At 38.0% G+C, this 24,988-nt stretch overlaps 4 protein-coding genes across 4 annotated transcripts in view; 2 read left to right on the forward strand and 2 right to left on the reverse strand.

The window, feature by feature from the left end:
- Positions 1–13,531: 13,531 nt before the first annotated feature.
- LOC131890889 (ATP synthase subunit g, mitochondrial-like) lies at positions 13,532–15,107 on the reverse strand. The gene is made up of 3 exons (XM_059240333.1): positions 14,938–15,107; positions 14,703–14,854; positions 13,532–13,837 (listed from the first exon to the last, which is right to left on the reverse strand). The coding sequence occupies exons 1-3, from the start codon at positions 14,975–14,977 to the stop codon at positions 13,739–13,741; spliced, it is 291 nt and encodes a 96-aa protein (XP_059096316.1). The 5' UTR covers positions 14,978–15,107; the 3' UTR covers positions 13,532–13,738.
- A 732-nt stretch (positions 15,108–15,839) lies between these two features.
- On the forward strand, positions 15,840–18,530 carry LOC131890888 (STING ER exit protein-like). Its single transcript, XM_059240332.1, has 4 exons — positions 15,840–16,219; positions 16,767–16,929; positions 17,003–17,234; positions 18,323–18,530. Exons 1-4 carry the CDS (start codon positions 16,036–16,038, stop codon positions 18,470–18,472), a joined length of 729 nt encoding a protein of 242 aa, XP_059096315.1. The 5' UTR covers positions 15,840–16,035; the 3' UTR covers positions 18,473–18,530.
- Positions 18,531–18,537: 7 nt separating this feature from the next.
- LOC131890885 (UDP-glucuronosyltransferase 2B11-like) lies at positions 18,538–20,780 on the reverse strand. Its single transcript, XM_059240330.1, has 3 exons — positions 19,768–20,780; positions 19,207–19,643; positions 18,538–18,856 (listed from the first exon to the last, which is right to left on the reverse strand). The coding sequence occupies exons 1-3, from the start codon at positions 20,653–20,655 to the stop codon at positions 18,577–18,579; spliced, it is 1,605 nt and encodes a 534-aa protein (XP_059096313.1). The 5' UTR covers positions 20,656–20,780; the 3' UTR covers positions 18,538–18,576.
- Positions 20,781–23,078: 2,298 nt separating this feature from the next.
- The window catches only part of LOC131890887 (uncharacterized), a 7,407-nt gene continuing 5,497 nt past the window's right edge, over positions 23,079–24,988 (forward strand). Inside the window, exon 1 of the mRNA XM_059240331.1 lies at positions 23,079–23,270. The gene's annotated coding sequence lies outside the window, so the exon portion shown is untranslated. The remainder of the gene's footprint in view (positions 23,271–24,988) is intronic.

The following is a 24,988-nucleotide window of genomic DNA, read 5'->3' on the forward strand; positions in this document are numbered from 1 at the left end:
AATGGTTAGCGTTGTAACTCGAAAGGAACCTTTTTTACGCTAGCTGCACCCACGGACAGAGAATCAACCTAATATGGATACGTGTTGGATGTTGATGCTACGCCATAGCTATCCTTCCCCTGAACATGAGTTTGGAATGGAAGCGCATAAGTTAAAGTGTGTACATCTCCTTTTATTCATCCATATAATTTTGAACTCACTAATTGCTAGCGATTAGTGCTTTAGGTACCAAAGATTAATGCTGATACTCAAACTCGGAGAGACCTGTTTCAGAGGGAAACACTTCGTAAGTGTAGTGGAGTAGTATATAAATGGGGGCTCTGGTACAATGAACCTTTTTGATGGATAGGGGTCTGTGTAAAATTGATTAATTTTCCAATTTCCGTCATATATTATTATGTTTGAGAATCATAAAATTGTTTTTAATCAATTAATTTTAAAAAAGGTATTTTACCTATTTAAAAGGTATTTCACCTTTTTAAATTTCACTCTTACAAGTCTCGTTCAACGAGACTTTTTGCTTGTAGTCATCACTCATCGAATGAGACTTAATACGTTTCGAAGAGAAATATGTGTGGTCAAAGCCAAAGCTGTGGGCGACAAAAATAGCCCGAGAACTTCCTAAATATTCTTGCTTTGCTTGCAAAGATCTTCATGAACAAAGCGAACATGAGCTTTTGAAACACCATGAAGCCGAGCATTTTCAAGTCTTATTCAAGGAGAATAACTTACACCATACGTGGCTGACTATATTCCAATGAAACGTGCTACATAAGATGGGCTTTTTTTATTTATCTTGACTGAAGCACAAAAGAAATGAATACAATTTGCTCGACAAGTTCACAACTTTAAGTATTAGGGAGAGGGGTTTACTTTCGTAGGCTAGTGTTTGGACAAGATACATCTTCTTGACGCCTTCTTGAATTAACCTCCCTGCCTTTTGGAGAATGGGCCTTGGTCTGGAGCACCTTCAGCCCGATCATTTGGATCCACCTAGCCCGCCGGTGGCGATTCCGAAAGGTCGCCCTGAAGAATGATCGAATCGGTGACGTCTGGCAGTGTCCTGAAAGCATGAGAAGACATTGAAAATAACAGTTGAAGCCCGACCATAATCAGTCCATAATAACTAGCCCTGACAATGGCTGACTTAGCCTCAGACAACTTGGTCTCCGCTGGAAGGAGGACGACCTCTTCATGGGGTCGCACGTAGCCGGGGAACACATGTTGAAGTCCGTCCAACCTTTTCTTAGTCAGGACTAGAGCCACTATAATAGAACAGTGGCTCTAGTCAGGACCATGTCAGCCACTTCCTTCATCCTGGTGTCCAGGCCCATCTGGCCAAGGACACAAACTCCCCGTCTTTGCCCAAGACGACGAGTTAGTTCTAATTCTATTTCTTTGATTACATGGTAAATGGTAACATTACAAAGATTTAATTTCTTTGCAATTTCAGACACTTTGACACCATTATTAAGTTCATTTATAATGAAGTCTTGCCTTTTTTGATGCATGATTTCACGATTTCTGGCTAGCTTTTTCATTTAATTGAGAAAAATTGTTATAAAATGTAAAACAATGTAAATAACTTGCATCTAATTGACAATATTTGAATAAATTGTGTATATAAATTAAATCTGAATGTGCAAACAAATTGCATATATTTGTACATAAGTTGTTGTTGAGCGCAGCGAGAGATATATTTAATTGTTTAAGTATATAAGCAGAACAAGGATATTTTTTATACAAATTAGTTAAACATAATGGTTAAAAACATAAAATGGCACTTGAAAAAGAAGAGGCCTTTAGGGTCAGCGCAAGCAGTCATGTGTTAAAGGCAACAGCTCCAATATACCCAATATTAGAAAAAGCCGAGCGAGCGCAGCGAGCCGCGAACACAAAAGCTGATTGAATGTATCGTCTAAATCGAACAAATGACCTTCTAAATGAACTTAAACAAGAAAAGAAACATTACGAAACTGCTTATAAAAAATATTAAATACTTCATAAAACCTTATTCACCACTCAACTTGCATGTAATTCATCATCATTGATATCTGCAACCTGCACTGCAGGGGGCTTAGTAACTGGATTCGGTGCAACTATTGCTGTTCCATTAGGCTTTGTAAGTGTGGCAAGTGGTTATATTGGCATATTCATGGGTATTTTTGATCAAAAAGTTCTAAAAAAGATGAAGAAACATTCAAAACTGGTCCAGTTAGCAACAACAATAAATAGTGATATCATGCAAAAATATCTTAATGACCAACAGATAACAAAGGAGGAATTTAGTGAAGTTTTGAAGATACTTGAAAAATACTATACATTAAAAGAAGAACTTTGTTCAAAATCACAACTTGTAGTAAAATTGGAAACTCTAAAAGCTGAATTCATTGAACAAGGAAAAAACTAGCATATCTTGAGGCTATGCAGCAAAATAAGTCCTAAAACTGAAAGTGCTGCCTGACTATGTCAGGCGAGCGCAGCGAGCCATGCAAGCCAGCTTGTGCCTGCTTAAATATTATTTAAAGTTCACATAACCAAGTTTAAAATGAACTTAGTACAATACTTTACATTTACAAATATTATTTTTGTAGTGCTATTTTCCGGCATCAGCTGCACAGGCGGTTCTGCGCTTGTTGAACAAGCGCAACGCGAGCGCAACGAGCGTTGTGACAATGGAGGTTTCTTTAATTGAAAATACTGATGGTATTCAAAATTGTTTTTCCATGGACATTTGTAGATAAAGTTTTCTTTCTACACCTTAGGCATATAGATCTATTTGGAAGGTTGGACATATTTTTTAAATAACAGCTTAGCATTTAAGTTATTGTTTTTCTGTGTTTCCAACAGTTTCTTAAAACATATATCATATGGTTTTTTTTTTGCATTTTGCATTTTTGCATTTTGATGTTGTCTTACATTATACCAATCTACTTGCTTTTCCAAACATTTAGGAGGTGGTAAGCCAAAAGAGTCATAATATTCATTGTTATAAACAGCTACCCAATGTGTTCCAGGATCAGTGAACTCATCTAGGTTTAAGATAAAACAACTTTCTTTTGTAGCTTTTCATCACGCATAAAACAACCTTTAAAATCTTATTCATTTTGTAAAATACTTAAAATCTCATGATTATATAAACCATGCTTCAATTTCTCCTGGGTAAAAAAACACCTTTAGCAGACTTTTTAGGTAAATAAACGCCCTTTCCTGTGCTAGCTTGAAGTAAATTTTCTACTTTTTTATTATGTCGTTTGGCTTCAGATTCCATTTTATTATTATGTTTTTATCATTCACAGCTTTTGCTAATTGTCATTGTCATAATTTTGTATTTGCACATGTTTATCTTAAAGTGATTTTTATCTTATCACTCTCATCTTTTTACTGTCTAGATTTAATGTGGCTTCTCTGTGATTGTATATCAAACCCAAACTAGATAGTCATGTGCAGGAATTTCTCTAAATCTTAGGTTAATTACAATATTGGGAAATTGGGTATTTTCATACAACTCTGGTTTATGGTGTGAAACAGGTTTATACATTTTACAATCTGACACGACTAAGAGTCGCAATAAAGTTACTTGTTATTTTAATAATATGAAATATTTGAAATGAAGTTCTAAGAGTCTCAAAATCTATTTTAGTCATGTATCCACCGCTTCGCGGGCGGTCGAGACCGCTGCACTGTAAAAATGTGTCATAAATCTCAGTAATTTCTCTGCTTGTAAAATTATTCTTTATTTCTTTATCTGGAAACTGAACACTATTAATTTCAACATTCACACTTTCTACATTCATATGATCAAGTATCATTGATGAGTGATTTTGAGACGTATTTCTATTATGGCTTTGCAAAGCAACAAAGACTCTTTCTGGCTTATGAATAGTGCTTGATAGTGACAATAGAACCTCTCAATTTTCTGGAGGTTGATTTCTATATACATTGAGTGCTTACCATGAAAGATTATGTGATGAATCTCTAGCTAACTGAGTCTCTAATTTAGCCATAATACTCAAAGATGGTTCAGCATAAGGCATCATCCAAGCACATTTTGTTATGGCAACTTGGACATTTGCCACTGCATTAGCCTTTTGAACTAACCTTTCTGGTTTGTTTAAAGTAAATGTAATTCTATGTGTAACTCCTCTGAAAATGTGATCTACTTGATCACAAAAAGGAAAAAATACGATTCAGGGGTAACAACAAATTTAAAGTACCTGAGCAATTTCGCACAAAAGTTCTTCTATCATTATCTTTCTTCAAAAACCAGAGTTGAGTATGTTTCACAGCATTTAGTTTTTCTTCACTTGTGTATTTTAGAATGTTATTGACTAAAGTAGCAATTCCCAAATGATCTATTCTTTCTATTTCTTTATCATCAATGTAATATCGAGCTTCTTCAAATATGTTAAAACCATTATCAGATAAGGATACATCTTCAGCTACTGCAGCAGGATTTTGACCTACAGCAGCTCTGTCTTGTCAAACATATTGATTACCATCCTCGTTTCTCAGTCTGAAAGTTAAACTTGAATAAGACTCACTTGGCAATAACCACAAATTTTTGTTATGAGTTGTAAAAGAATAGTGATCTGAATTTTCTAGTGTCCCAACTCTATGACTATCCTCATACACTTTAGTATAATCATATTTAATAATTGAGGTGTCTTTAGCAACTATTGAAGGAAATTCCCAAATTGGAGATTCCGTTTCTTGTAAGAAAGTGTTGTTCATTTCTTAGTGTTTGGTGAAACTCTTAAAACAAAGTTTTATTGATATGGGTTAAGTAAGATCTATAAGCTTGCCTTTAAAATCTGTTACTTTTAATTCTATATGTCTGATAATAGAATCTCTACATTTGTAATATTCTATTTTTTCTAATTTTTCTTGAATGGCTGACCCTGGTTCTGCAAAAGGCAAAATATCAAACAATTCATCTTTCATTTCTGGTTGATAATTTCTTTGAACAAGATTACAACGTATGTAAATACGATCAACCCCTCGAGTGATGTTTATTATATCAATTCCCTCTTCATAAGGTTGATCATATACTTTAGGTTCTAAACCTAAGAGTTTATGTAAACTTCCTTCAGAAAAGTCAATTTGTGCTTCTTCTATCAATTTTACATAACACTTAAAAATTGATTCATTTACGCCTAAATGCAATAGAGTTCTTTTTTCATTTTGACTGCCAAAAATTTCATTAAGATTGTTGTACTCATCAGAAAGTTGTTTGCTTAAATATCTGGAAAGCGCATTTATTTCATACATTCCCTTTGGAATTGTGATTGGTACAGTTAGATTGTTATAGGTTAAAGTAACTTTGTTATTGCTATATTTCTCAGATACGTTAGGGTACGTGTACCATAGAAATATGCTTTTTAATCCAATTTCAAGATTTTTACCTAAAATCAGAGGATGATTTGAATGAAACTCATATCTATACATATATAGTTTGTCAACAGTTAATAAAACATTATTATATTCAGGCGCTTGCATTGAATAATCCATTTTGTGAAAGTGTATTCACCTTTAGCGCACTTGCACGTGTGCGCCTTTGGCGCCTGTTTTCAATTAAAAAGGTGTTCGCTTTTGCAGTGCAGGTGCTATTCTTGAGTTTTTTGATACAACAGTTTGTGTTGTTTAAGTGTGATATAATTGATCTTTAACATGTCATCAAAAATCCTTCTAATATCCTTTTTTAGTTCTCTGCTTGTATTTCCAGCCTTCATTGATCCAATCATAATCATTGATCTTGCTTCTAAGTCTTTAGGATTTTTGTACATATAAATTCCTTTACCAGATTTTTCTTCTCCAAGAGATAAATTTTGCATTTCTTTAGCAGCTTCAAAAACATTATCTTCACTTTCCCCAGAGTCCTGAGTGGTAGAATGGTAAGTATGTGATCTTGATTGTAGACTTGACCCTATGTATACTTTATATTTCTTACTATTAACAGATGAAAAACCAGTTCTACTCATAATATCTACATATTGAGACATATCTTGATCCATGGGAGTGATTTTTGAACGTTTTAAATCATCAAATGGCAATAGCAACAAAGCTACTAATCCAACAGAAAGCTTGCTTTTATATATATCTGCTTTTCCCGGTATTTCAAATTAAGTAGTCTTGCATTTGGTAGAATTACAATATTTTCTGTATAGTTTCTGAATCCAAGGTTCTTCAGCGCCTGATGTACTGTGTTTAGCTGCGCCTGGGTTTCCATCATGACTTAAACTGTGAGCGCTAACGCGTGCCGCCTGCGGTGGTATAAGTTGTTATGTATGGCTCATTTGAACAGTTGGTATCATGGCTTCTGTTGCAGCAAGTGCAGCCTCAGCTGCACCTTGGCTGACTTTAATTGCCTGCACAACTGGTTTAGATTTTCTTTCTAAATTATCATCATAATTTTCTCTGTCAACTTTCCATTCTCAATATTACTTTTTTGAATAGCCCTTCCCTCTGAACTTTTTCTCTAACTATTTCATTTAACGCTGGTAGAGTATTTTTTGTTTGTTTCATATTTGTGTGTTTTATTTATAACATTAACATGCTATAAGTAATTTATTACAGAACTGCATGTTTAAAACTAAATGATGCGCTTGCACGGCCGCGGGCGACGCAGGCGCCGCCTGCGGCAGTATTTCCATATATATCTACTTGATTTATATAGGAATACGCATGCTTGCGCGCGGCGAGCAAAGCTCGCTAAATTACAAATTGAACTCAGCTTGCTGCCTCGAGTGCTTCTCCGATAAATTCAACATAAAGCCCATCATTAGTGTATCTACTTGGAGTAAAATAAAGTTTCATATTGGGTTCAATGTCTTTGTTAACTTCAAAGGTCTTTGGAAAAGGTTCCCAATATGTAATTATGATTCTTGATTCTAAATGTATTGAATACTTTAGAGGTTGTGATGAAATAAAGTTACTAGAGGAATATATTTTTATCTTTGTTAGCTTATATTTAATAGGAAATTGATAAAAAAAATCATTATTCATGAAAATTATTTTTCTATTTTTTCTAAGATTAGTACTTTTAGACCAAACTTGTAAAACTGTAAGTTTATGTAAATGTCTTTCAGCATATAATTTCCCTACTCATCTCATTAGATTTTGGTGTTGACCAATAGTCTCTTCCTTGTATTCTTGAAACTTTTTTATACTAAGATTGAGGTTCTTCATAATATTTTCATGCGCTTGTGCCGCGCTTCGCCTATGGCTCAGGCGGCCTTCGGCCGCTGCGCGCTCTGCAGTCCCAATATTTTCAATGGTAGAGGATATTTCAACCAAGTTTTGTTCCAAGACTTCAAAACTATTCAAATGCCCATTTAATTTTGTTTCCATTTGTTATTGTTCTAATTCTAATGATGCAATGTGTTCAATGTTAATCTTATTTTGAAGCTTAGTAGTTAATTCTTGGATATTTGTTTTTAATTGATTAAGATTTTCAATTATTCCTGTATTAACAGCATTGTTGTATATCATGGATATGATATCGATCATATCCCCATAAACGAAGGTTATTCATTGCTTTGTTTAAAGTCCTAAGCAACATAGCACATTTACATGCTACTATGTGCAAGCACTTATGTTATGCATATATTTATTGGTTCATTTAGGTTTTTCCTTATTCTGAATGCTGGATTTTTATGAATAGTGTCCAGAAAAAGAAACGTATGTGGTTCCCTAGTGGCTTCGTCAGACACTCCAGTGAAATCTTTTTTACTCAATCCAAAAGGATGATTCTGAAAAATATCTGGTAGTTCACGATGGTCATTCAATTTCTAGAAACACATGTAATTGCATTGTAGGCGAATTATTTTTGGAGTGTCAAAATAACTTTGAGTTAAAAATATTAAAATTTCATTCTTCTTTCTTCCTCGAGTAAAAAGCTCTGATATATCATCAAAGCTAGATTTATAGCAAATAAAGTCATCAAAAAATATTAGATTGTGTTCATCTAGGTTGAGGTCATCAACTTCAACTATTATTGCTTGTACCAAAAATATATTCAAAGTCTTTTTCGATCAATTTTGCTTGTTCACATGCTGATTTTAGTTCTACATATTTCTCTACCTCAAGATCTTTTGCATATACATACAATTTACTCCAGGGTAAAAGACAATATATCAAGTTTAACAAAAGGTTTATCTTTCCACAACCTGATGGACCACACAACAAAATTCTACTTGGAGTGGTAGGCGCTAGAGGATCTCGAATAGGATTGCATGGAGGTCCATGCCCAACCAATTTTCTTACATTTCCTCCAGTTTTGGGTTTGTTTTTGAAACATTTATTTTTGATCATACTGTTTTTTTACTTATAAGTAAGATACATTTAAAACAAAATGGGCACAGTTAAGGATGAACAAGCACAATTGGCAAGTGAATTACACAAACCAGCCAGAAAGAATTATCCTCGAAGACAAACAGTAACTTTTGGAATTGATGACCTTTGGCAATCAGATCTAGTTGAAATGCATGAGTTGGCCAGTAAAAATAAGAAATACAATTACATGCTTACTGTAATTGACACATTTTCAAAACAAGTTTTTGCTGTTCCAATTAGAAATAAAACAGGACAAGCTGTAACTGAGGCTTTTGAAGGAATCTTGAAACACAGAAAACCAAATAACCTACAGACAGATCAGGGAAAGGAATTCCTTAACATGACATTCCAAGAATTGATGAAACAACACAAAATTAATCACTATCACACATTTTCAAATAAAAAAGCTGCTATAGTTGAAAGATTTAACAGAACATTGAAAGGGCGCATGCGGAAGAAGTTTACTGAGTTAAATTCCCACAGTTGGCTTGATATATTAGATGACCTCATTGAAGAATATAATGCGAGGTATCATAGAACAATTAAACGAGCACCAATTGAAGTTGACAAGTCCAATGAGGGTGAAATTAGAGAATTATTACAACAAAGTCAGAAAATGAGAAATGAGCGCAGAGAGCGCCAAAGGGGCTTAACCTCTCCGGGGCTGCAACCAAAAGCAACAAAATTTAAAATGGGTGATGCTCGCTTCGCTCGCGAAGATATTGTGAGAATTTCCAGAGCAAAAGGGATTTTTGATAGAGGTTATAAGTTTAATTGGTCAGAAGAATTGTTTAAAATTACAAAAGTTCTTGAATCAACACCCACTACATATCACATTGAAGATATGTCTGGGGAAGCAGGTGAAGGTTGTTTCTACAATGAAGAACTCCTCAAAACAAAAGTACCTAGTTATGCTAGAATAGAAAAAGTTTTGAGGAAGAAAATTGTTGATGGCAAGGTATATTTAAGAGTTAAATGGAAAGATTATGATAATAAATTTAATAGTAGGATTTTGCAAGATGATAGTGTGAAACTTTGAACAGGGTTAACTATCAGTAACAAATTTTGCCTTTGGCTCGCATTTTGTCTGGAGAATATTTGATTAAAGAAATCAGCAATAAATATAAAAATAATAACATACCTGCTGTAATTAAAATAACAATGCCTGATGATGATTGGGAGGGATGGAGTCACACATGTAACAATGCTACATATCATTCTCATTTATTTGACAATGATCCAGAAGACTGTCCAACATGTGAGAAATTCTTGAAGATATATTATGTAAAGTACTTAATAAGTCTAATGAAAGAAAAATATATTAATCATGAAAAGTGTGTCAGTTTTAAAGTTGGTCCTGAAAATTCAGATTCCTTTGATGGTTGGGTTATTTTCTTCTTTAAAAGTGATTTAATTGAGGGAAGTACACCAGCAATTGATTGGAGTGTTTGTATAGCTAGCCCAAGTAACCACCAAAAATATTAAGAGAAAAAATCATCTAAGCATATTATATGCTATTGTTGTGGAGAAGGAAAAAGTCAATGTTGATTGCAATCGCAGCAGGAGGCTGCCTGCACCAAACACACAAAATGTTGTAAAAACCATTGTTAGAAATTGAAAAAAGACTTAAGGAAGTGTAATTGATGTGTAAAATACACCCAAGAATATCATTTCTAACATAATTATGCAACTCAGTTAAAGATGGATTATCTCGTAGTTACAACTTTGTAACAGATAATATTTCTCAAGGATACAATTATGTAAGAAATTCCTTGAATACTTTTCTTAATCAAAACCAATTAAACTATGAGCAAAATACAAATATTAATAAAAGTAAGTCATATATAAGCGAAGTAACTGAAAGAAGATATATGGGAACCAGTATTAGTTATAAATTTATTATTTCAAAGTTTACAGAATCATACATTGACGACCTTAAGGGAATATTTCTTCAAGAAAAAGTAGTGAAACAAAAACTAAATGAATGCTATCAGCATTACGGATCTTTTACATCATATACTGATTTAATGGTAAGATTTGTAAAAGAAACAGAAAATGAACATTTATACCTATATTGATCATGGTTTTGTTGAGCCCAAATATCCTCCATTCACAGATGTTTCAATGATAAATGATTATCTAAAAGAGGTAAGTACAGACTTTGCATATAGAATTGAAGAACATGAAGGTAGAGGATCTGGTCTACAATATCATGCTTGTCTCCACATGACAATGAAACTAAGACGTTTTCATTCTTCAACAAGTTTTAAGAACAAAAAGGGATCCTCTTATATTAAACTTCTCAAACAATTTTGTGATAAAAAAGCTTATGTTAATGTTAAAAATGCTGACAATAAATGTTTTAAGTATGCAATAATATCTGCTCTTTATCTTGCTAAGCATAATCCTGACCGAATATCACATTATAAACCCTACCTTAATAGAATAAATTGGTCAGCACTAACTTTTCCAGTGAGGGTAAATAAAAAAGAATTTGAAAAATTTGAGCAAACTAATCCATCTTTGCCTCCAGTAAATGTTCATGTATTAGAAAAATATACACATGCATTACCAAGACCATTTTATTGCTCAGTCAAAGATGCTAATGCAGAAAATGCCATTAACATTATGTACTTTCAGAAAAATGAAAATACCATGAGAAACATAGAGGATAATGGACATTATGTTTGGATCCACAACAGACTAGAAATTGTCATATTTGTGAGCTAGATATATTACCAGGGACAAAAACTGTTAGGGATCACTGTCACTTTACTGGAAAATTCCGGGGATATGCTCATAACAAATGTAATATTAACTATAGATTGAAAAATATACCAATTAATGTTGTGTCACACAATTTCAGAGGATATGATAAGTCCATTCTGTTAGCAATGAAATATTTTCCAGAAACATTATGTGAACCTATCATGGAAAACACAGAAAAGCCAAAATGTGTTAAAATGAAGTGGATGATTGGATGGATGATTTGAATAAATTAAATACAACAAAATTGTCATCTAAAGATGATTTCTACAATAACTTGACTAAAGAACACATACCTGTTGAAGAATATCAAAATTACGTAAAAGTCATGGATGAACTACAAGTAAAGAAATTTCAAGATTATCATGGGGTGTACTTGAAAACAGATGTGCTACAATTAGCTGATGTATGTAATGAATATCGTTCATTGTGCATGGACAATTATGGGTTGGATCCTTTTCATTTCATATCAGCTCCTTCTATGACATGGAGGGCTGCTTTAAAAATAACAAAAGTAACACTGGAACTCCTTACTGATGTCAATATGTATAATTTTGTTCAGCGAGGGATTCGTGGAGGTGTTTCTTATATTGCAACCAAGTATGCAAAAGCCAACAAAAAGGAAAGAAAAGATTTGTATGATCATGATAAGCCATCAAGTTACATTTCTTACATTGACATGAATAATTTGTATGGTTGGGCAATGATGCAACCTCTGCCAATTGGGGATTTCAAATGGTTAGAGCCAAAACTGTACAAACAAACAAAAACAAAAAGATTTAATTTTATTTATGAAGTTGATTTAAAGTATCCCGAAAAACTACATGATGACCATAATGACTTCCCTCTGGCTCCTGAAGTTTTTACTCCATCAGGAAGTAAACATGAAAAGCTAGTTCCTCATCTTGGAGTTAGAAAAAACTATATTGTTTCAGCAGATAACCTTAATTACTACCTATCAAAAGGAGTTACTTTAGAAAAAAATACACAAGGTTTTGAGGTATCGGCAAGAGGCATGGTTAAAACCATTCATAGAATTGAATACAAAACTAAGAGCTCAAGCTAAAAATGAATTTGAGAAGGATTTCTTCAAAGTAATGAACAATGCTGTTTATGGACAAACCTTAATGGATGTTACAAAATTTAGTGACATTGAACTTGTTAACAGTCAAACTAGATATCATTGGCTTCAAAAGAAATATTACAGGATACGAAATGAAATTATATATTCACAATGTAAAAAGTGTCAAGAACTTGATAGCCCATGTCATGACTGTGATGAAGATGAAAACTGCTTTGTAGGAATTGAAAAAATTAAACATACAGTTTGCTTTAACCGACCAATATATGTAGGTTTTCAGATTTTAGAGTTATCTAAACTACACATGTATAAATTCTGGTATGATGTTTTAAGAGCCAAGTATGGTGACAAAATACGTCTGCTAATGACTGACACTTATAGCTTTATCTTCCAAATCTTTTGTGAAGATTTAGACAAGGAATTGCTTAAAATGGCTGACTCTTTTGATGTCTCCAACTATGACCAGAGTCAGCCATTGTATTCTTCAACAAGCAAAAAAATCCCTGGTTACATGAAAAATGAATTTCCATCTAAAATTATTACTCATTTTGCGGGCATTAGAAGCAAAGAATATGCATTCAAATTTTTAGATGGGAAAGAAGAAAAAAGAGCAAAAGGGATCACTAAGGTAAATCAAAACCAAAATCTCAATTATGCAGATTATGAACACAGTGTGTTTGACAACATAGTTAAAGTTTTATGACGGTAAGCGAGTTTGGGTAGGAAGAACCCAGAAGTATGAAGATTTTGATACTACATTGGCATGGGGACATTATCGATTGAATACACCTTCAATATTATGTGCAGGGTAAAAGGAAGCTATACCTACATAGCAAGAAAGTCTCATTGAACGAGACTTTCCTTTGTCTATAGAGTCTCGTTCAACGAGACTTCAACCTAATGACTCAGTCTCATTAAACGAGACCACCACAAGCGGAATGCTCAAGTGCTTATTAGAATGAATTTAAAAAATGGTAAAATACCTAATTAAAAAGGTAAAATACTTTTTTTTAATTTACACATTATTGAATCATGTAATTTTAATCAACATGTGAGAAAATTGAAAAAATGATAATATTTAACTAGGCCCCCATCCATTAAAAAGGGTCATTGTGTCAGAATCCCCATACTACTTAGTGGCCACACATAAAAACCATGCAACACAAGCTTCGTGTCGCTCCTCGAAAAGGAGAGGGAATTATTAAAAATTTATGAAGAATAAAGCATCCTTGATTTTTTTTCAAAATACATCAGGGTCATATATCGTTAACTCGGCCCTCGAATATTTGAGAGGAAGAACAGATATACCCAATCATCTAGCCAAAGTGAGATAATAAACAATCAAGGAAATACTGTCTGGCGAGTTCATCCGGGTTTATTTATCTATCTGGATCTACTCGATTTATTCACGTAAGGAGACTCCGGGTGAGCCCGACTAAACCATCTCTGAAGCGGGAAATCGATGAAAGGGGGAGGGAGGGGCTAAAAGGTCCCAAGGGTGACTCATTAGCCCTGTAGTTAAACGAGGTGGATCCGTTATTCGGCAACAGCAGCGGCTTAGACTTGATATCCGACCAAGCTACCCTTGCCGATGCATTCCCCGATGAAGAACCAACACAAGACTTCCATGGCCACCAAGGTATTGACCGTGGCTTCCTAAACACAGAGTTAAACGACAGGCATTAGCCAATAGCACCGGTTTATGTGTATATATGGAATATGAATTGGTATACTTCGTTTAGGTGGGAAAACCGGATTATGTTTTTTCGTCTTAAAGTCATTATTGGTTTTTGAACTTTGATTTTTAGCCCGAATGAGTAAAACAAAAAGGGAAAATGAAATTACAAAGTTTGATTGCATGAAGATACCTTTTCTACGCATGGGCTCATTGAGATCAGAAAGAAGACATTTTTACCTTGTTTTTAGACCAACGAATTTGATAACCTAATTGAAATGCAGACTTAAAACAACCTCAGTTTCGATTCAAATTTGTCAGCTTGCTGAAATCGTGATTTGGGACCAACTGAATGGTTGACGAATGTAGTATAGTCATCAATGACACATTAAAACTAGCCAGCTCGGAAGACATGGCCCCAACTAAGAAATTGGCTGGAAATGGCAGCATCAATCGAATACATGACAAAACTAATATTCGCTTCCACATTTTTGTTCTTCCACTCTTTGTCAGTCGGCTTTAAAATAATGCATGGGTACAAACAGCATTTTGGCACTGTAGTCCTTACAAATTTGCCAATGAATGAACGAAGTTTTTTGAGTGCTCCTCCCTCTTTTGCCCTCCTCTCATAAATTAAAAAATTTAAAAAAAATTCTTTAAAAAATCCGAGTTTACTTTTCGTGAACCATCGCAAAATTAGTCCTTTAGCCTGAGACCTTCTCATGGAACCTCTCTCTATGCACTCTCCTTGGAATAATCCATATACATGTCTCATATCCTGTGACCATGACCACTTGATGATCCTGTCCTTTGATCCGATGGGGGGAAATCTCAGCCAGAACTCACCTTGACCGGGGTCTGGGCCCATTTCATGGTCATCCCACTCTGAGCCAACTTGGCCAATTGGCCCAAGGCCACCGGAATCTCGGCGGGGGAGGGCGGCATCAACTCAATCCGGCCGTATTTGACCAAAGTGGCCCATCGAGGGGCGGCCCAGCCTGAAAACACACCCATCCAGTTAAGCCAGCCCGGAATCCGAATCCCAGGGAGGATTAACCAACTGACTGACTGACTGACTTACCCTTAGCTAGGACGGGCAGATTCTTGAGAGCGGCGGCCATGATCACGCGATGAAAAAGGGGAGTCAACTGAGTGATTGAGTCAGATCAGTGGGCTAAGATTCAACCCGTAGAATGGACCTGTCTTCCCCTCGTCAGAACTAAGCGAAGAATCGAAAGAAGATGGCTGAGAAACACAGGCTTGCCACCCACCCCACAGACTCACCCACGGGATCCGAGTTGGGCTTGAAATAATACACTGGGATGCATGCAGAGCAAGCCCAAATGAATGGAATTGCATTCAATGAGCTTACTAAATTTCCTAAAAGGGTGGGACCAGTACCCATTCATCGAAGAGTACTCGATCCTGAGGGCACAAGTCGGACTATGATCTGGTGGTAGATGATATAATTTGGCCTCCCTGGACTGGGGTATCGTCCATGTCTCGTAAACACAACGGAAGCTAAGGTGACGAAGAATTGCACCCTGGAGCAGCCGTCCGTCTCTTTGGCAGAAAAGGTTGAGCTGAAATGACAATCTTTGGGATTTGATATGATAGTTAGGAGCATATATAACCATTCAAAGGGTAATGAGCATTTTTTTGGGGGGGGAAAGGTCCATGTGAAGTTCGGCCATAAAGCCTCTCCAACCTTATGGTCACATCGCCCAGCCATAACATTGAACTCTATAGTCACGCCATAAAGGGGCTAGTGACACCAAATCAGCATATTTTCATCTCGAACTTATGAGCACAAATTCACCCCTCGAGGGATGGAAGCTCATGTAATCAACACCAATAGCCATCTAGGGGATTCCATGGCGTTCCCATCTTTGAACTGTCTTAATTTCAGATGAACTTGCTCCTTTGGCCTTTAAGTCCACCTATCAATCGATTATGAGGGACAACCCTGATTGAGGCACTTCATAGGAATCAAAACAATCTACTTTGCATCTTTTTTCTATCCATCTAACGTTGGACCGCCGTGAAAGGAGGCTGAAGAATCGTAGTTTAGCACTTAAGGATAAGTGCCCCCTGTCCCCTCAAATTGTTTGAGACTCTTTTGGATCCTTCAAGGAGGTGATAGGGATTTTGAAGTGAGTGGTTGGTCAATCATCGCCCGATGCCCAAGATTATATCCCGCTCGATCGCCGTCGAGGATAAACCCGGCCAACGTCGGCCGGCTTTGCACGGAGGGGCGGCCCTGTCCGATGACTTGAGCGCGCCCACTGGCCTGAATGCACCCGCTGAAGATAAGCCCTTGCACTTGTACTACTGTCTCTGCGGGCAAATGGCCCTCATCTTAGGTAATCATCTCTAATAACTCACTTCGGCCCATGCCTTTTTCATCCAAACTAATCATACCCCACCTCAAATGATAATCAACACCATTTCAGCTTATGGCTTAACCTTATATCAATTGACTACGAACCTTCAGAATTATGGAGTAACCCCTGGTTGATGGATGCCCTCCCTGTGTGGTTAATCATTAAGCATTAAACCTACGTGTAATGTTCTCATCTCAAGGCTTGTTTGTGCCACACTAGGTTGAAGTAGTGCGTAACGAGTTGGCACAAACAAATAATGAGATGAGGAGAACATACAATACGCTAATACCTCCGGTAAAACTTGAACTTGAACTTTTGCCATGATATGTCTGCAGTTCTTTCTAACCGGTGAAGTTCACGTGGATCCGAAGCGACCTGTGTAGGTTAAAAGAACTGACAGCCGACCAATACTATGTGAAGTTTTGGGGCTTTTCTTACTCATTGCCTTTAAACTCAAAAGCCTAATGAAAAAGACGAGCCATCGATAGTTGCATACATGCTCGATTTATATTTTACTCCTATTCAGATCGGCCATTGGAGAAGTTGCCTTTCCGTTCGAGGGATGAGGCCCGCGTGTTGGATCCCTCAAAGCACACGCACAAAATTACGCTTTTAGAGTCCGACGAAACGATTCACCTAAAACGGCCGGAAAAGGGAATCGAAACACAATACCGATTCAAATGCAAAGGGTAATTGCTCATCTTGAAATAGTGATGATTTGAAAATCATCCTCATGAATGGCTTATGATTTGGGTGTTTTAGATGTAATTTGCCGCAGTTTTACCGCCACGATCCCAAGAGCGGGGTCACGTTCATCTTAAAGAATGCGCTCGTGTCATCGGCCCAGAACAAGGCGAACAAAGACATCTACAAGCAAGTGGCCTTGGAGCAGCCCGACCAAAAGCGGCAAGTGCGCAAGAACACCAAGACTATGGGCAAATTCTCCTCAGTGACCGTGTCCACTGTGTCCGATGACGAGGATGAATTGGAAGAGGTGAGCTATCAAAAAGCTGGTTTGGTCCGTAATGTTACTTGTATGGGCAGCATTTATTGTCGCTGACAAGTACATTTGAGACATTGTTTGTGGGTGCACGAAAGTTGTGTTTCTTAACAATCGGTAGACGTGCTAAATTTGAAGATTATATTTTTATCCGCTAGCCATCACATCATCACAAAAGTTTTCTTACATAGTACTGGGGCTCTTTGTCACGTTGGAAGCGTTTGTCGGTTTTCAGATCAAAATCGAGTTGACGCGGTTTCAAAGCAAAGTTTAGGCATTGCATCTCTATCAAACTGTCTTGTTTGTTTTCTTTTAATCCGTGGTTGTGCCATTCACAATGACAGTTCGCTTAAAGAAAGGGGGTGATAGATTTACAAAATGGAACTGATTGGAAACAATTTATTTTGCCCACTTGACAATTACCTTACTACTTGGAAGAAATTTCTGTCTGCTGTACGGCCAAGGCGACTTTGGAGAAATTTCTGTGTATTGGGGGGGGTCTAATCAATTTACAGGCTGTTCAGTAGTTCTATTTGTTTGCGCTGATCTAGATTGTGACGTTTAAGGGTGCATGCCCAATAACTTTCTCGTTCGGTTTATAGAAGAAAAGAAATTGGAAAACTAATGGATAAACATCGTAGAATGAATTTGGAAATAATTTCGTATAATACATTCATAATTCCTTTTTATCTCTGTTTTATTCATAGTTGATCGCATCCTGATGGATTATTGATTGATAGGGAAAAAAAAGTATTTGTTACAACGTGACATTCAACCAATTCTTGTATTTCATTGAATGGTTGAATTCATGAATCATGACCGCTTATGGTTTGATCGGGTCCCTTGTTATTTTTTGCCATTCTTTCCCTAATGAAATTATATCCACGAAGTAGCTGAAGGTCATACCCTAACTCAGAAGATTGAACCCATTTCTCTCAAGTGCTCTTCACGGTCCTTCATTCTTGACCGAGCTAGACTTGATGAAATTTGGCACTGGAGAGGAAGTAATCGATTGTTCGTGATTAAATAGGCCACCTTTTTCTCTACCCCTCTGAACGTCATGGTGTTGGTTTCCTTTACAGAAAGAAATTGCTGACTCGTACGCTTTGAATGCCAAAATTATCAAGAAGCAGCTCGAGAGAAAAGGGATGAACAAACGGAAATCTGAAGAAGATGAGGTCAATGACGGAACAAAAAAGCTCAAACCACGTGGAACGCTCTTGGATCTTTGAATTGTGATAAAAACGGGTCAAGATGAAAACAAGTGTAAGAATATAGATCTAAGATAAACGCTGAACAATATTTAATGAGAAGGAATCATCGTTGCGTTGAGATCCTACTCGCGTTTCGATTTATTTTTTCGTTTTGAATTTCCTAAAATATAACGTCGCCAGAAGTGCGCACTTAACTTCCACGACAAGCCAAGGAGACTGATCCATAGCAGCAATACATCCAAACAAAAATATTGGATCAAGTTCAAATGTCGTGAGCTAAGCTTCAGATGCTGCGCTCCTTTGGTTTTTGAAACGAATTCCAATAGCCAAATGGCATCTTCCATGGGGTGATGACGTCGAAGTCGCATGAGGTCTGACAATCGATCGATATTCTCCTTGAAACTGGAACAAGACGTTGCAAATTGTAGGCCAAGATTGGGATTGAGAGCATCCGAAATGGGCTGCGAAATGAAATGAGCGAATCAGCCGGGCGAGTCGCCACGCCAAATTAGGCTTCAAGCCACAATGGGATTTACAAACGAAGATCACTCTATAAGATTGGGAGCACACACTCTCAGACTCGCACACTCTTTGCATTTAGAAGACAAAAGAAATGAAAGAGAACCTGAGAAATTCGCGGCTGAAAATAACGACAAGAGGCCAAGATAATGGGCCAACTTGACTGGAGCATCTGCTGTACCGTACATCCGGCCAAGATAATGGGCCAACTTGACTGGAGCATGCAAACTTACCGGGATCCATCTCTGACTTCCACAATGGCCTCGTAAATCTCATGCTGGTCGGCCGATTTGCTCAAGCCTTTGGCGATGCCTTTTTCTTCCATTCGCGTGAAAACATCGCCTTGATCGATGAAAATGGGCATGCCCACCATGGGCACTCGGTGATAGATGGCCTCCATCACGCCGTGCATCCCGCAGTGCGTGAAAAACACCCTGGTCTTGGGATGAGCCAGAATATCTTGTTGCGGCACAAACGGGAGCACGAGCACGTTGTCCGGGGCATTGGCGATGGGCGAGTCGAATTTGACGATCACTCGTTGGGGCAGGCGGGCAAAGGCCGCCAAGAGAGCCTCGAGCTGTTGCTTGGGAACGATCGTTGGGTTGAAGATGAATCCCATCGTGAAAAGCACGATGCCGTGCTCGGCCCCATCAACCCACTCTTGAATGTGCTAAAGTGAATCAAGTGGATCAATGAGGTATAGAGGATTAACCAACCAATCAAACAAGCAAATAAGAAGAAGCATGAAAACATTTCTTGTGGATTGGGGATGGGGTTTTGCACAATGGATTTACCTGGGGTAAGGGCTTGGGACTTTTCGAGATCTGCATCCCACCAATATTGAGGAAAGTCTCCGGTTGAAGTCGGGGATAATCGAGAATGTTATCCGTGTTTAGTAAAGCACCGCTCATGTCCGCCAAGATGTCCATGGTGGGTGGGATTTCGGGGAAGTATTGTTGAGCAATCCTGTCGCAAAAGCGGGTGTGGCCCCACATGAAGAGTCGACCAAAGATCTTGTAGCCCAAGTTGACTGATCGTTGGAGAAAGTTCATTTCATGGGTGTACCGCGTCATGAACATGGGAATGTGAGACGGCGGTGTGGCCACGCTGCTGAGCTCCGCCTCCCCATTGACGAAAGAGAACGCCCAATAGCCCACATAGGGCAATTTCAAGTGCGAAATGAGTGCCAAGCCACACTCGTTGTACACGAGGTCCATGATGACTAGATCGAACTTGGCCTCTCGCAATTCTCGAACGAGTTGAGTATTTTGACAGAGCTGGTGACAATAGCCACCTATCAATTGCCAAGGTTCATGTAAGATCTTCAGGATGGTGGACAACCCCAACCCGTCGTCCCAGATCAGTTGCATGGGCATCACGAACTGCCCCTCTTCGGATTGGGTCACGTAGGGTAGGCTGCCATTGGCGTTGTCCAGGTACAAGTAGATCTCTTTGTGCTTGGGTCCGAGGGGCCTTAGTTTGAGGTCGTGCGAGTCGGCGAATCGCAGCGTGGTCACCTCATGGCCTCGATTGATGAGCGCTTCCGTTACCGAGTGAAGGGTTAACACGTGACTTCCGGAATAGAACGGATGAAACACTAGATATCTATCGCACGTGACTTGGTTGATTGAGTGTAAAAACGCCAGAATGAAAGACCAAATCACCCATTGGCTGTAACCCATAATGGCCGTCAGAACTGTAAACCCCGGTTGGGTGTTGACATTGCCAGATCCCTTGGTGTGGTGGTGCTTCTTCGTACTTGGTCAGTTTCTCCACTCGACACTTGCGCAGTCTACGTAGGTGGTTGGTTTGGCTGGTTGCTGGGTTGGTGGTTGAGTGGCTCAGCCAAGATCCTGGGATCTTTTTTACCTGTTGGACCCTCGGTTCGCCCGTCACATGCGCATGTCATTGAGCCAGCCTCACAAACATGATGATGATGATGATAATGTACCAAACCAAAGCCGCTCTTTTCCATGTCAACCAGCAATCATGGCTGGGTGGATTACTCTGAAGACCTTGGACCATTGGTCTTGAAACCCTATTCCTCTTTTACTCTTTTCGCAATTTTTACACCCAAGAACGAATCGATGGTGCGCATGCATATTGTACCTATAGGATTGTTCAATTTCATTGTCACTATTGTGAATTTTATTCATTTGACAAGAAAAACCTGTAAAACGTTTATTTTAATTTGCTTCCCTCTGATATTCGTAGGCAATACGTAGGCCTTCTTGATCCGGTAGCATCTTTCAAGTCAGACTTGGACCAATTTTTAGATAGCATTCCAGATCAACCCTACATTGCTCAATCTACCAACTCAAATTCGTTGGTGGACCAAATATCATATAAAGATAGAAAGGTAATAAATAGACGAATTATAACCTTTCATTTTAATAGTTCTGGGGATTACATTCCCTGTAACGGTTAGAAAAGCCCGTGAAAACACAAATCTCGAAAAAAATGAAATAAAATAAATGTACATAAAGCATCTATTTTTTACTTGAACTACTAGCCTCCACTTTTTGCATAATCTCAACTGCTTTTAACGAAAACTTGTGAAGCAGCAGGCCTTACTCCTTCCTCATTGATAGAAATGGATTATGGTTCCCATTTCTTTGGCCAAAATAAGTACATGCTGAAGAAAATGCTTACAAAAGGTTACAAGAAAACAATTCTTGAATCAACCATTCCTGGCAAAACAACATGTACGACATTGCTCGTAGTTACTTTGCCTCAAATCTAAATGACCAATATTTCAGCATCATTAATTCACTATGGTTTTATTGATGCATGTCTAGCTTGTCAAATATAGACAAAGAAAACACACCCAATCAGGCATATAATTTGCAATAAGACAGTATCAAGCATTTGAATTGAGGTGTACAATGGGATGGAATCAATGATTATCCATTTTGTATTCTTCTGATTATATTCATGAACCAACCGCTTTTTGAAAAAACTCGAATGATTTACAATTTATGCATGGAACTATTGGAAATCGAACCAATTCAAACGGCCCAAGGAATGACGGTGCTTGAATGAGCATGGGCTCCCGGTACTTCTCTGTCTTATCTGGGCTCCTGATATTGACAATCCGTGTGTAAAACTTCGCTACTCTGGCTTTAAATTTCGGCCAAGAAGAAGGAAAAAGTTTCTGGAGGAGCAAATTCATCAGTCACAACCTTTGTTACCCTTTCCTTAATTATAAAAAAAAGAGCTCTGTCTTTTCTTCCGCTGATCAAGCCGACTTGAATCTGGGTGGAAATGAAGAAAATGTGTCATTGCATGGCAGAGGCCTATTTTCCTCACCAAGTACATGTAAGACTAATGAGCGCTTTCAACTCTCCAAATGACTCCAGCGATGACCCAAGGACCAAGATGAATCTGAAGTCCTTAACAAGTAATCCGACTAGATGCCTTGTCTCGATGATAAGATCAAACTCCGCATCTACTGTATAGACGACTAGAAGTAAATCACTCGCAACATCCGAATTTCCAAATTTTCCACACACTTTCCTTCTCTTTTCCCAATTGTTTCTGGCAGACAGCGTACATTCCTGAATACCAATGATAACAATAATGATGATTACAATAGCTTATGCCTTGAAGGGCATTTAGCTTTTGGTTCCTTCTCAGTATCTGTACTGTCCTGCCGTGTCCCCAAGAAGAGAACCGACACAGCCACCAAGCGGCTGTTTCTTCTTCTTCTTCTTCTTTCTTCTCTCTTCTTCTTTTTTCTTTCCCTCTGGCCTTCTCTTAAGCCTTAGTTTCGCGGGAGACGTCGTGAAACTCAGAGCGATTTCCGTTCGGGTTTGGTAGCTGGATTGCCCATACAATTCCGTGGACGCACCCAGAAATGCCAGGCGTTCAAGCTAGATCAAGCCAACGCCGTGGATGAACCGTTATTGTAGCTGTAGCCGTAGCACGATGTACAATGTGTACATACACTGTATAGAGTGAGTATTCCTCCTTACAGAGACTGGACGGACCTCGATGAACAGCCATAAGCGCCGAGGGGGGGATTTGAGTCCAAAAGGGAACTCCTATCTTTCACGAAGCGAGGAGCTGCCAACTTGAGCCTTGTTCCGCGGCTTAAGTTAGATATTGTCAATGTGTCACACAAGGCGGTCGTTGTGATTCAAGTCCTCGAGAACGACGAGAGAAAAAGTCCCCTGTCTCGTGCCTTCCTCCTTCCATTGTGCAGAGTAGAGTGAAGAAGAATCGGTGCCCAAGTCCGCCTCCTTCCAAGCAAGGAAGAAATGGTCCGAGATTCCAATTAAGGAGCCATTTTTTTCAAGTGAGTACCAGAGTGGGGCACTTCAAAATATATTCTCGAAGAAAAGAATCGCTGATGTAGTGCAACCAAATCCAAGGATTTATAAGGCGTAGTCAGATCCACGTGGCAAGCTTTTGTACAATACATAAGTCAATAACACATGCTCGTCAAATCCTGAAGCAAATAGCTGCTAGATGCCGGGAGAACTATGGGAAACCATGAATAACATTCAAGCATGGGATCCGAGAACCCCAAATTAGATACGAATTAGCACTGAAACAATCTATTCAGTCCACAAATGAGGTTCTTGTTAAATTATACCCAAGCCTCGCCATTGTCTTGATTCATAGAACGCAATTCTTTTTGCACTTCTGTCGTAGTCCATGGGGAAGATTCTTTGCTGTTTTCCTCATCATAGCATTGAGCTTTGGAAACAACAGCCTTTGTAAAAATGAACTTTGTTGTACCAAAACAATGAGCCCGGAAATTGTTTGGTTTTGCTAAAGAAGCTCGCAAAATAGAGGTCGATCGATAAAGAAAAGTCCAAAAACTTCATCAGTCGGTACTAGAGTGGAGAGTTTGCCATCGGCCTCTTTTAACTCAAAGGGCAAATAAAATCATATGGCGGGATCAATTGAGAGGACCACCGAATTTAAGATTACGCATCAAAAAAAAGATAACTGGATTCTAAATTTGCCTCCGTTCAATTCCAATATCTGACTGGTTGGTTTACGAGGCTCACTCACCTTCGATTCCATTTTTGCATTTGGTCTTGCTGGTGACTTAACTATAATCTCAAAATGGTACAAGATGGGAAATGAAGCCAATGCAATCCAAAAGGTGTCCGAACACACAACTACATAGATTTTTATAACCACTGACGTACCTGTGACGTTTCTTCTCGAATTGGGATCGAATTGTTCAAAGAAGATGACCATTGTCATCTGCAAGACTAAATTTTTCGCAATGAAGTTGTTGTGTTTTCAAAGCATCACTCATTTGGCAAAATGTTTTTGGGCGTGAATCAAGGAGACTTACATTTGCAAATAGCATTTTATATACATACTTGTGACATTTTTTGGAGGAGCTCAGAGATGCATGGAGCTTAGTTTGGTATTGACAAACTAATTAAATGAATTACGCTCTCGAAAAATTCAAGTTCCAAAAGGTTCCCAGGGCATTTCTCTCCCTTTCAAACGATAAGAAAAGACATCAATCCATTCGTAATTAACCAATGTCTCTCGCCGCGGAGAGGCTTAAAACCGTCTCTTCGAATTAGACATTGTACTAAAACAAACTTGAAGCATCAAGAAGAGCATACGTATTGGGTGAAGCCAATTTCTGTGTCAGAGTGTGTGTTATCAGCCAATCCGAATGAACCTCTGGCAGTGGCCAAAAGATGATTGGTTAGATGATACTTCTCTTCCAACACACCAATGGAACTGGTGAACTGATGCCACTCAAGAATACATGTCTATAAAAGTATAAGGCATCTGTTTTCTGACGAAAGAGTGGTAAAGATGAGAAATGAGCAAACGATTGCCGATTTTTATAAGGGCTGAATAAACTGGCGCTTAGCCTGGATTCAAACAATAAATAAATGGCCGATTTCAATATGCTGAAAATATTTCTATTAGGCCTTGATTAAAGATTTACATCAAGGTTCTCACTTGGCAGTACTTTTCCGGCATCTTTGGGCAAAATTATTTGAGATTTGTCGCCCTTCGTTTAGAACAATC

This window comes from Tigriopus californicus, chromosome 11 (genome assembly GCF_007210705.1).
Source record: "Tigriopus californicus strain San Diego chromosome 11, Tcal_SD_v2.1, whole genome shotgun sequence".
Classification (NCBI taxonomy): domain Eukaryota; kingdom Metazoa; phylum Arthropoda; class Copepoda; order Harpacticoida; family Harpacticidae; genus Tigriopus; species Tigriopus californicus.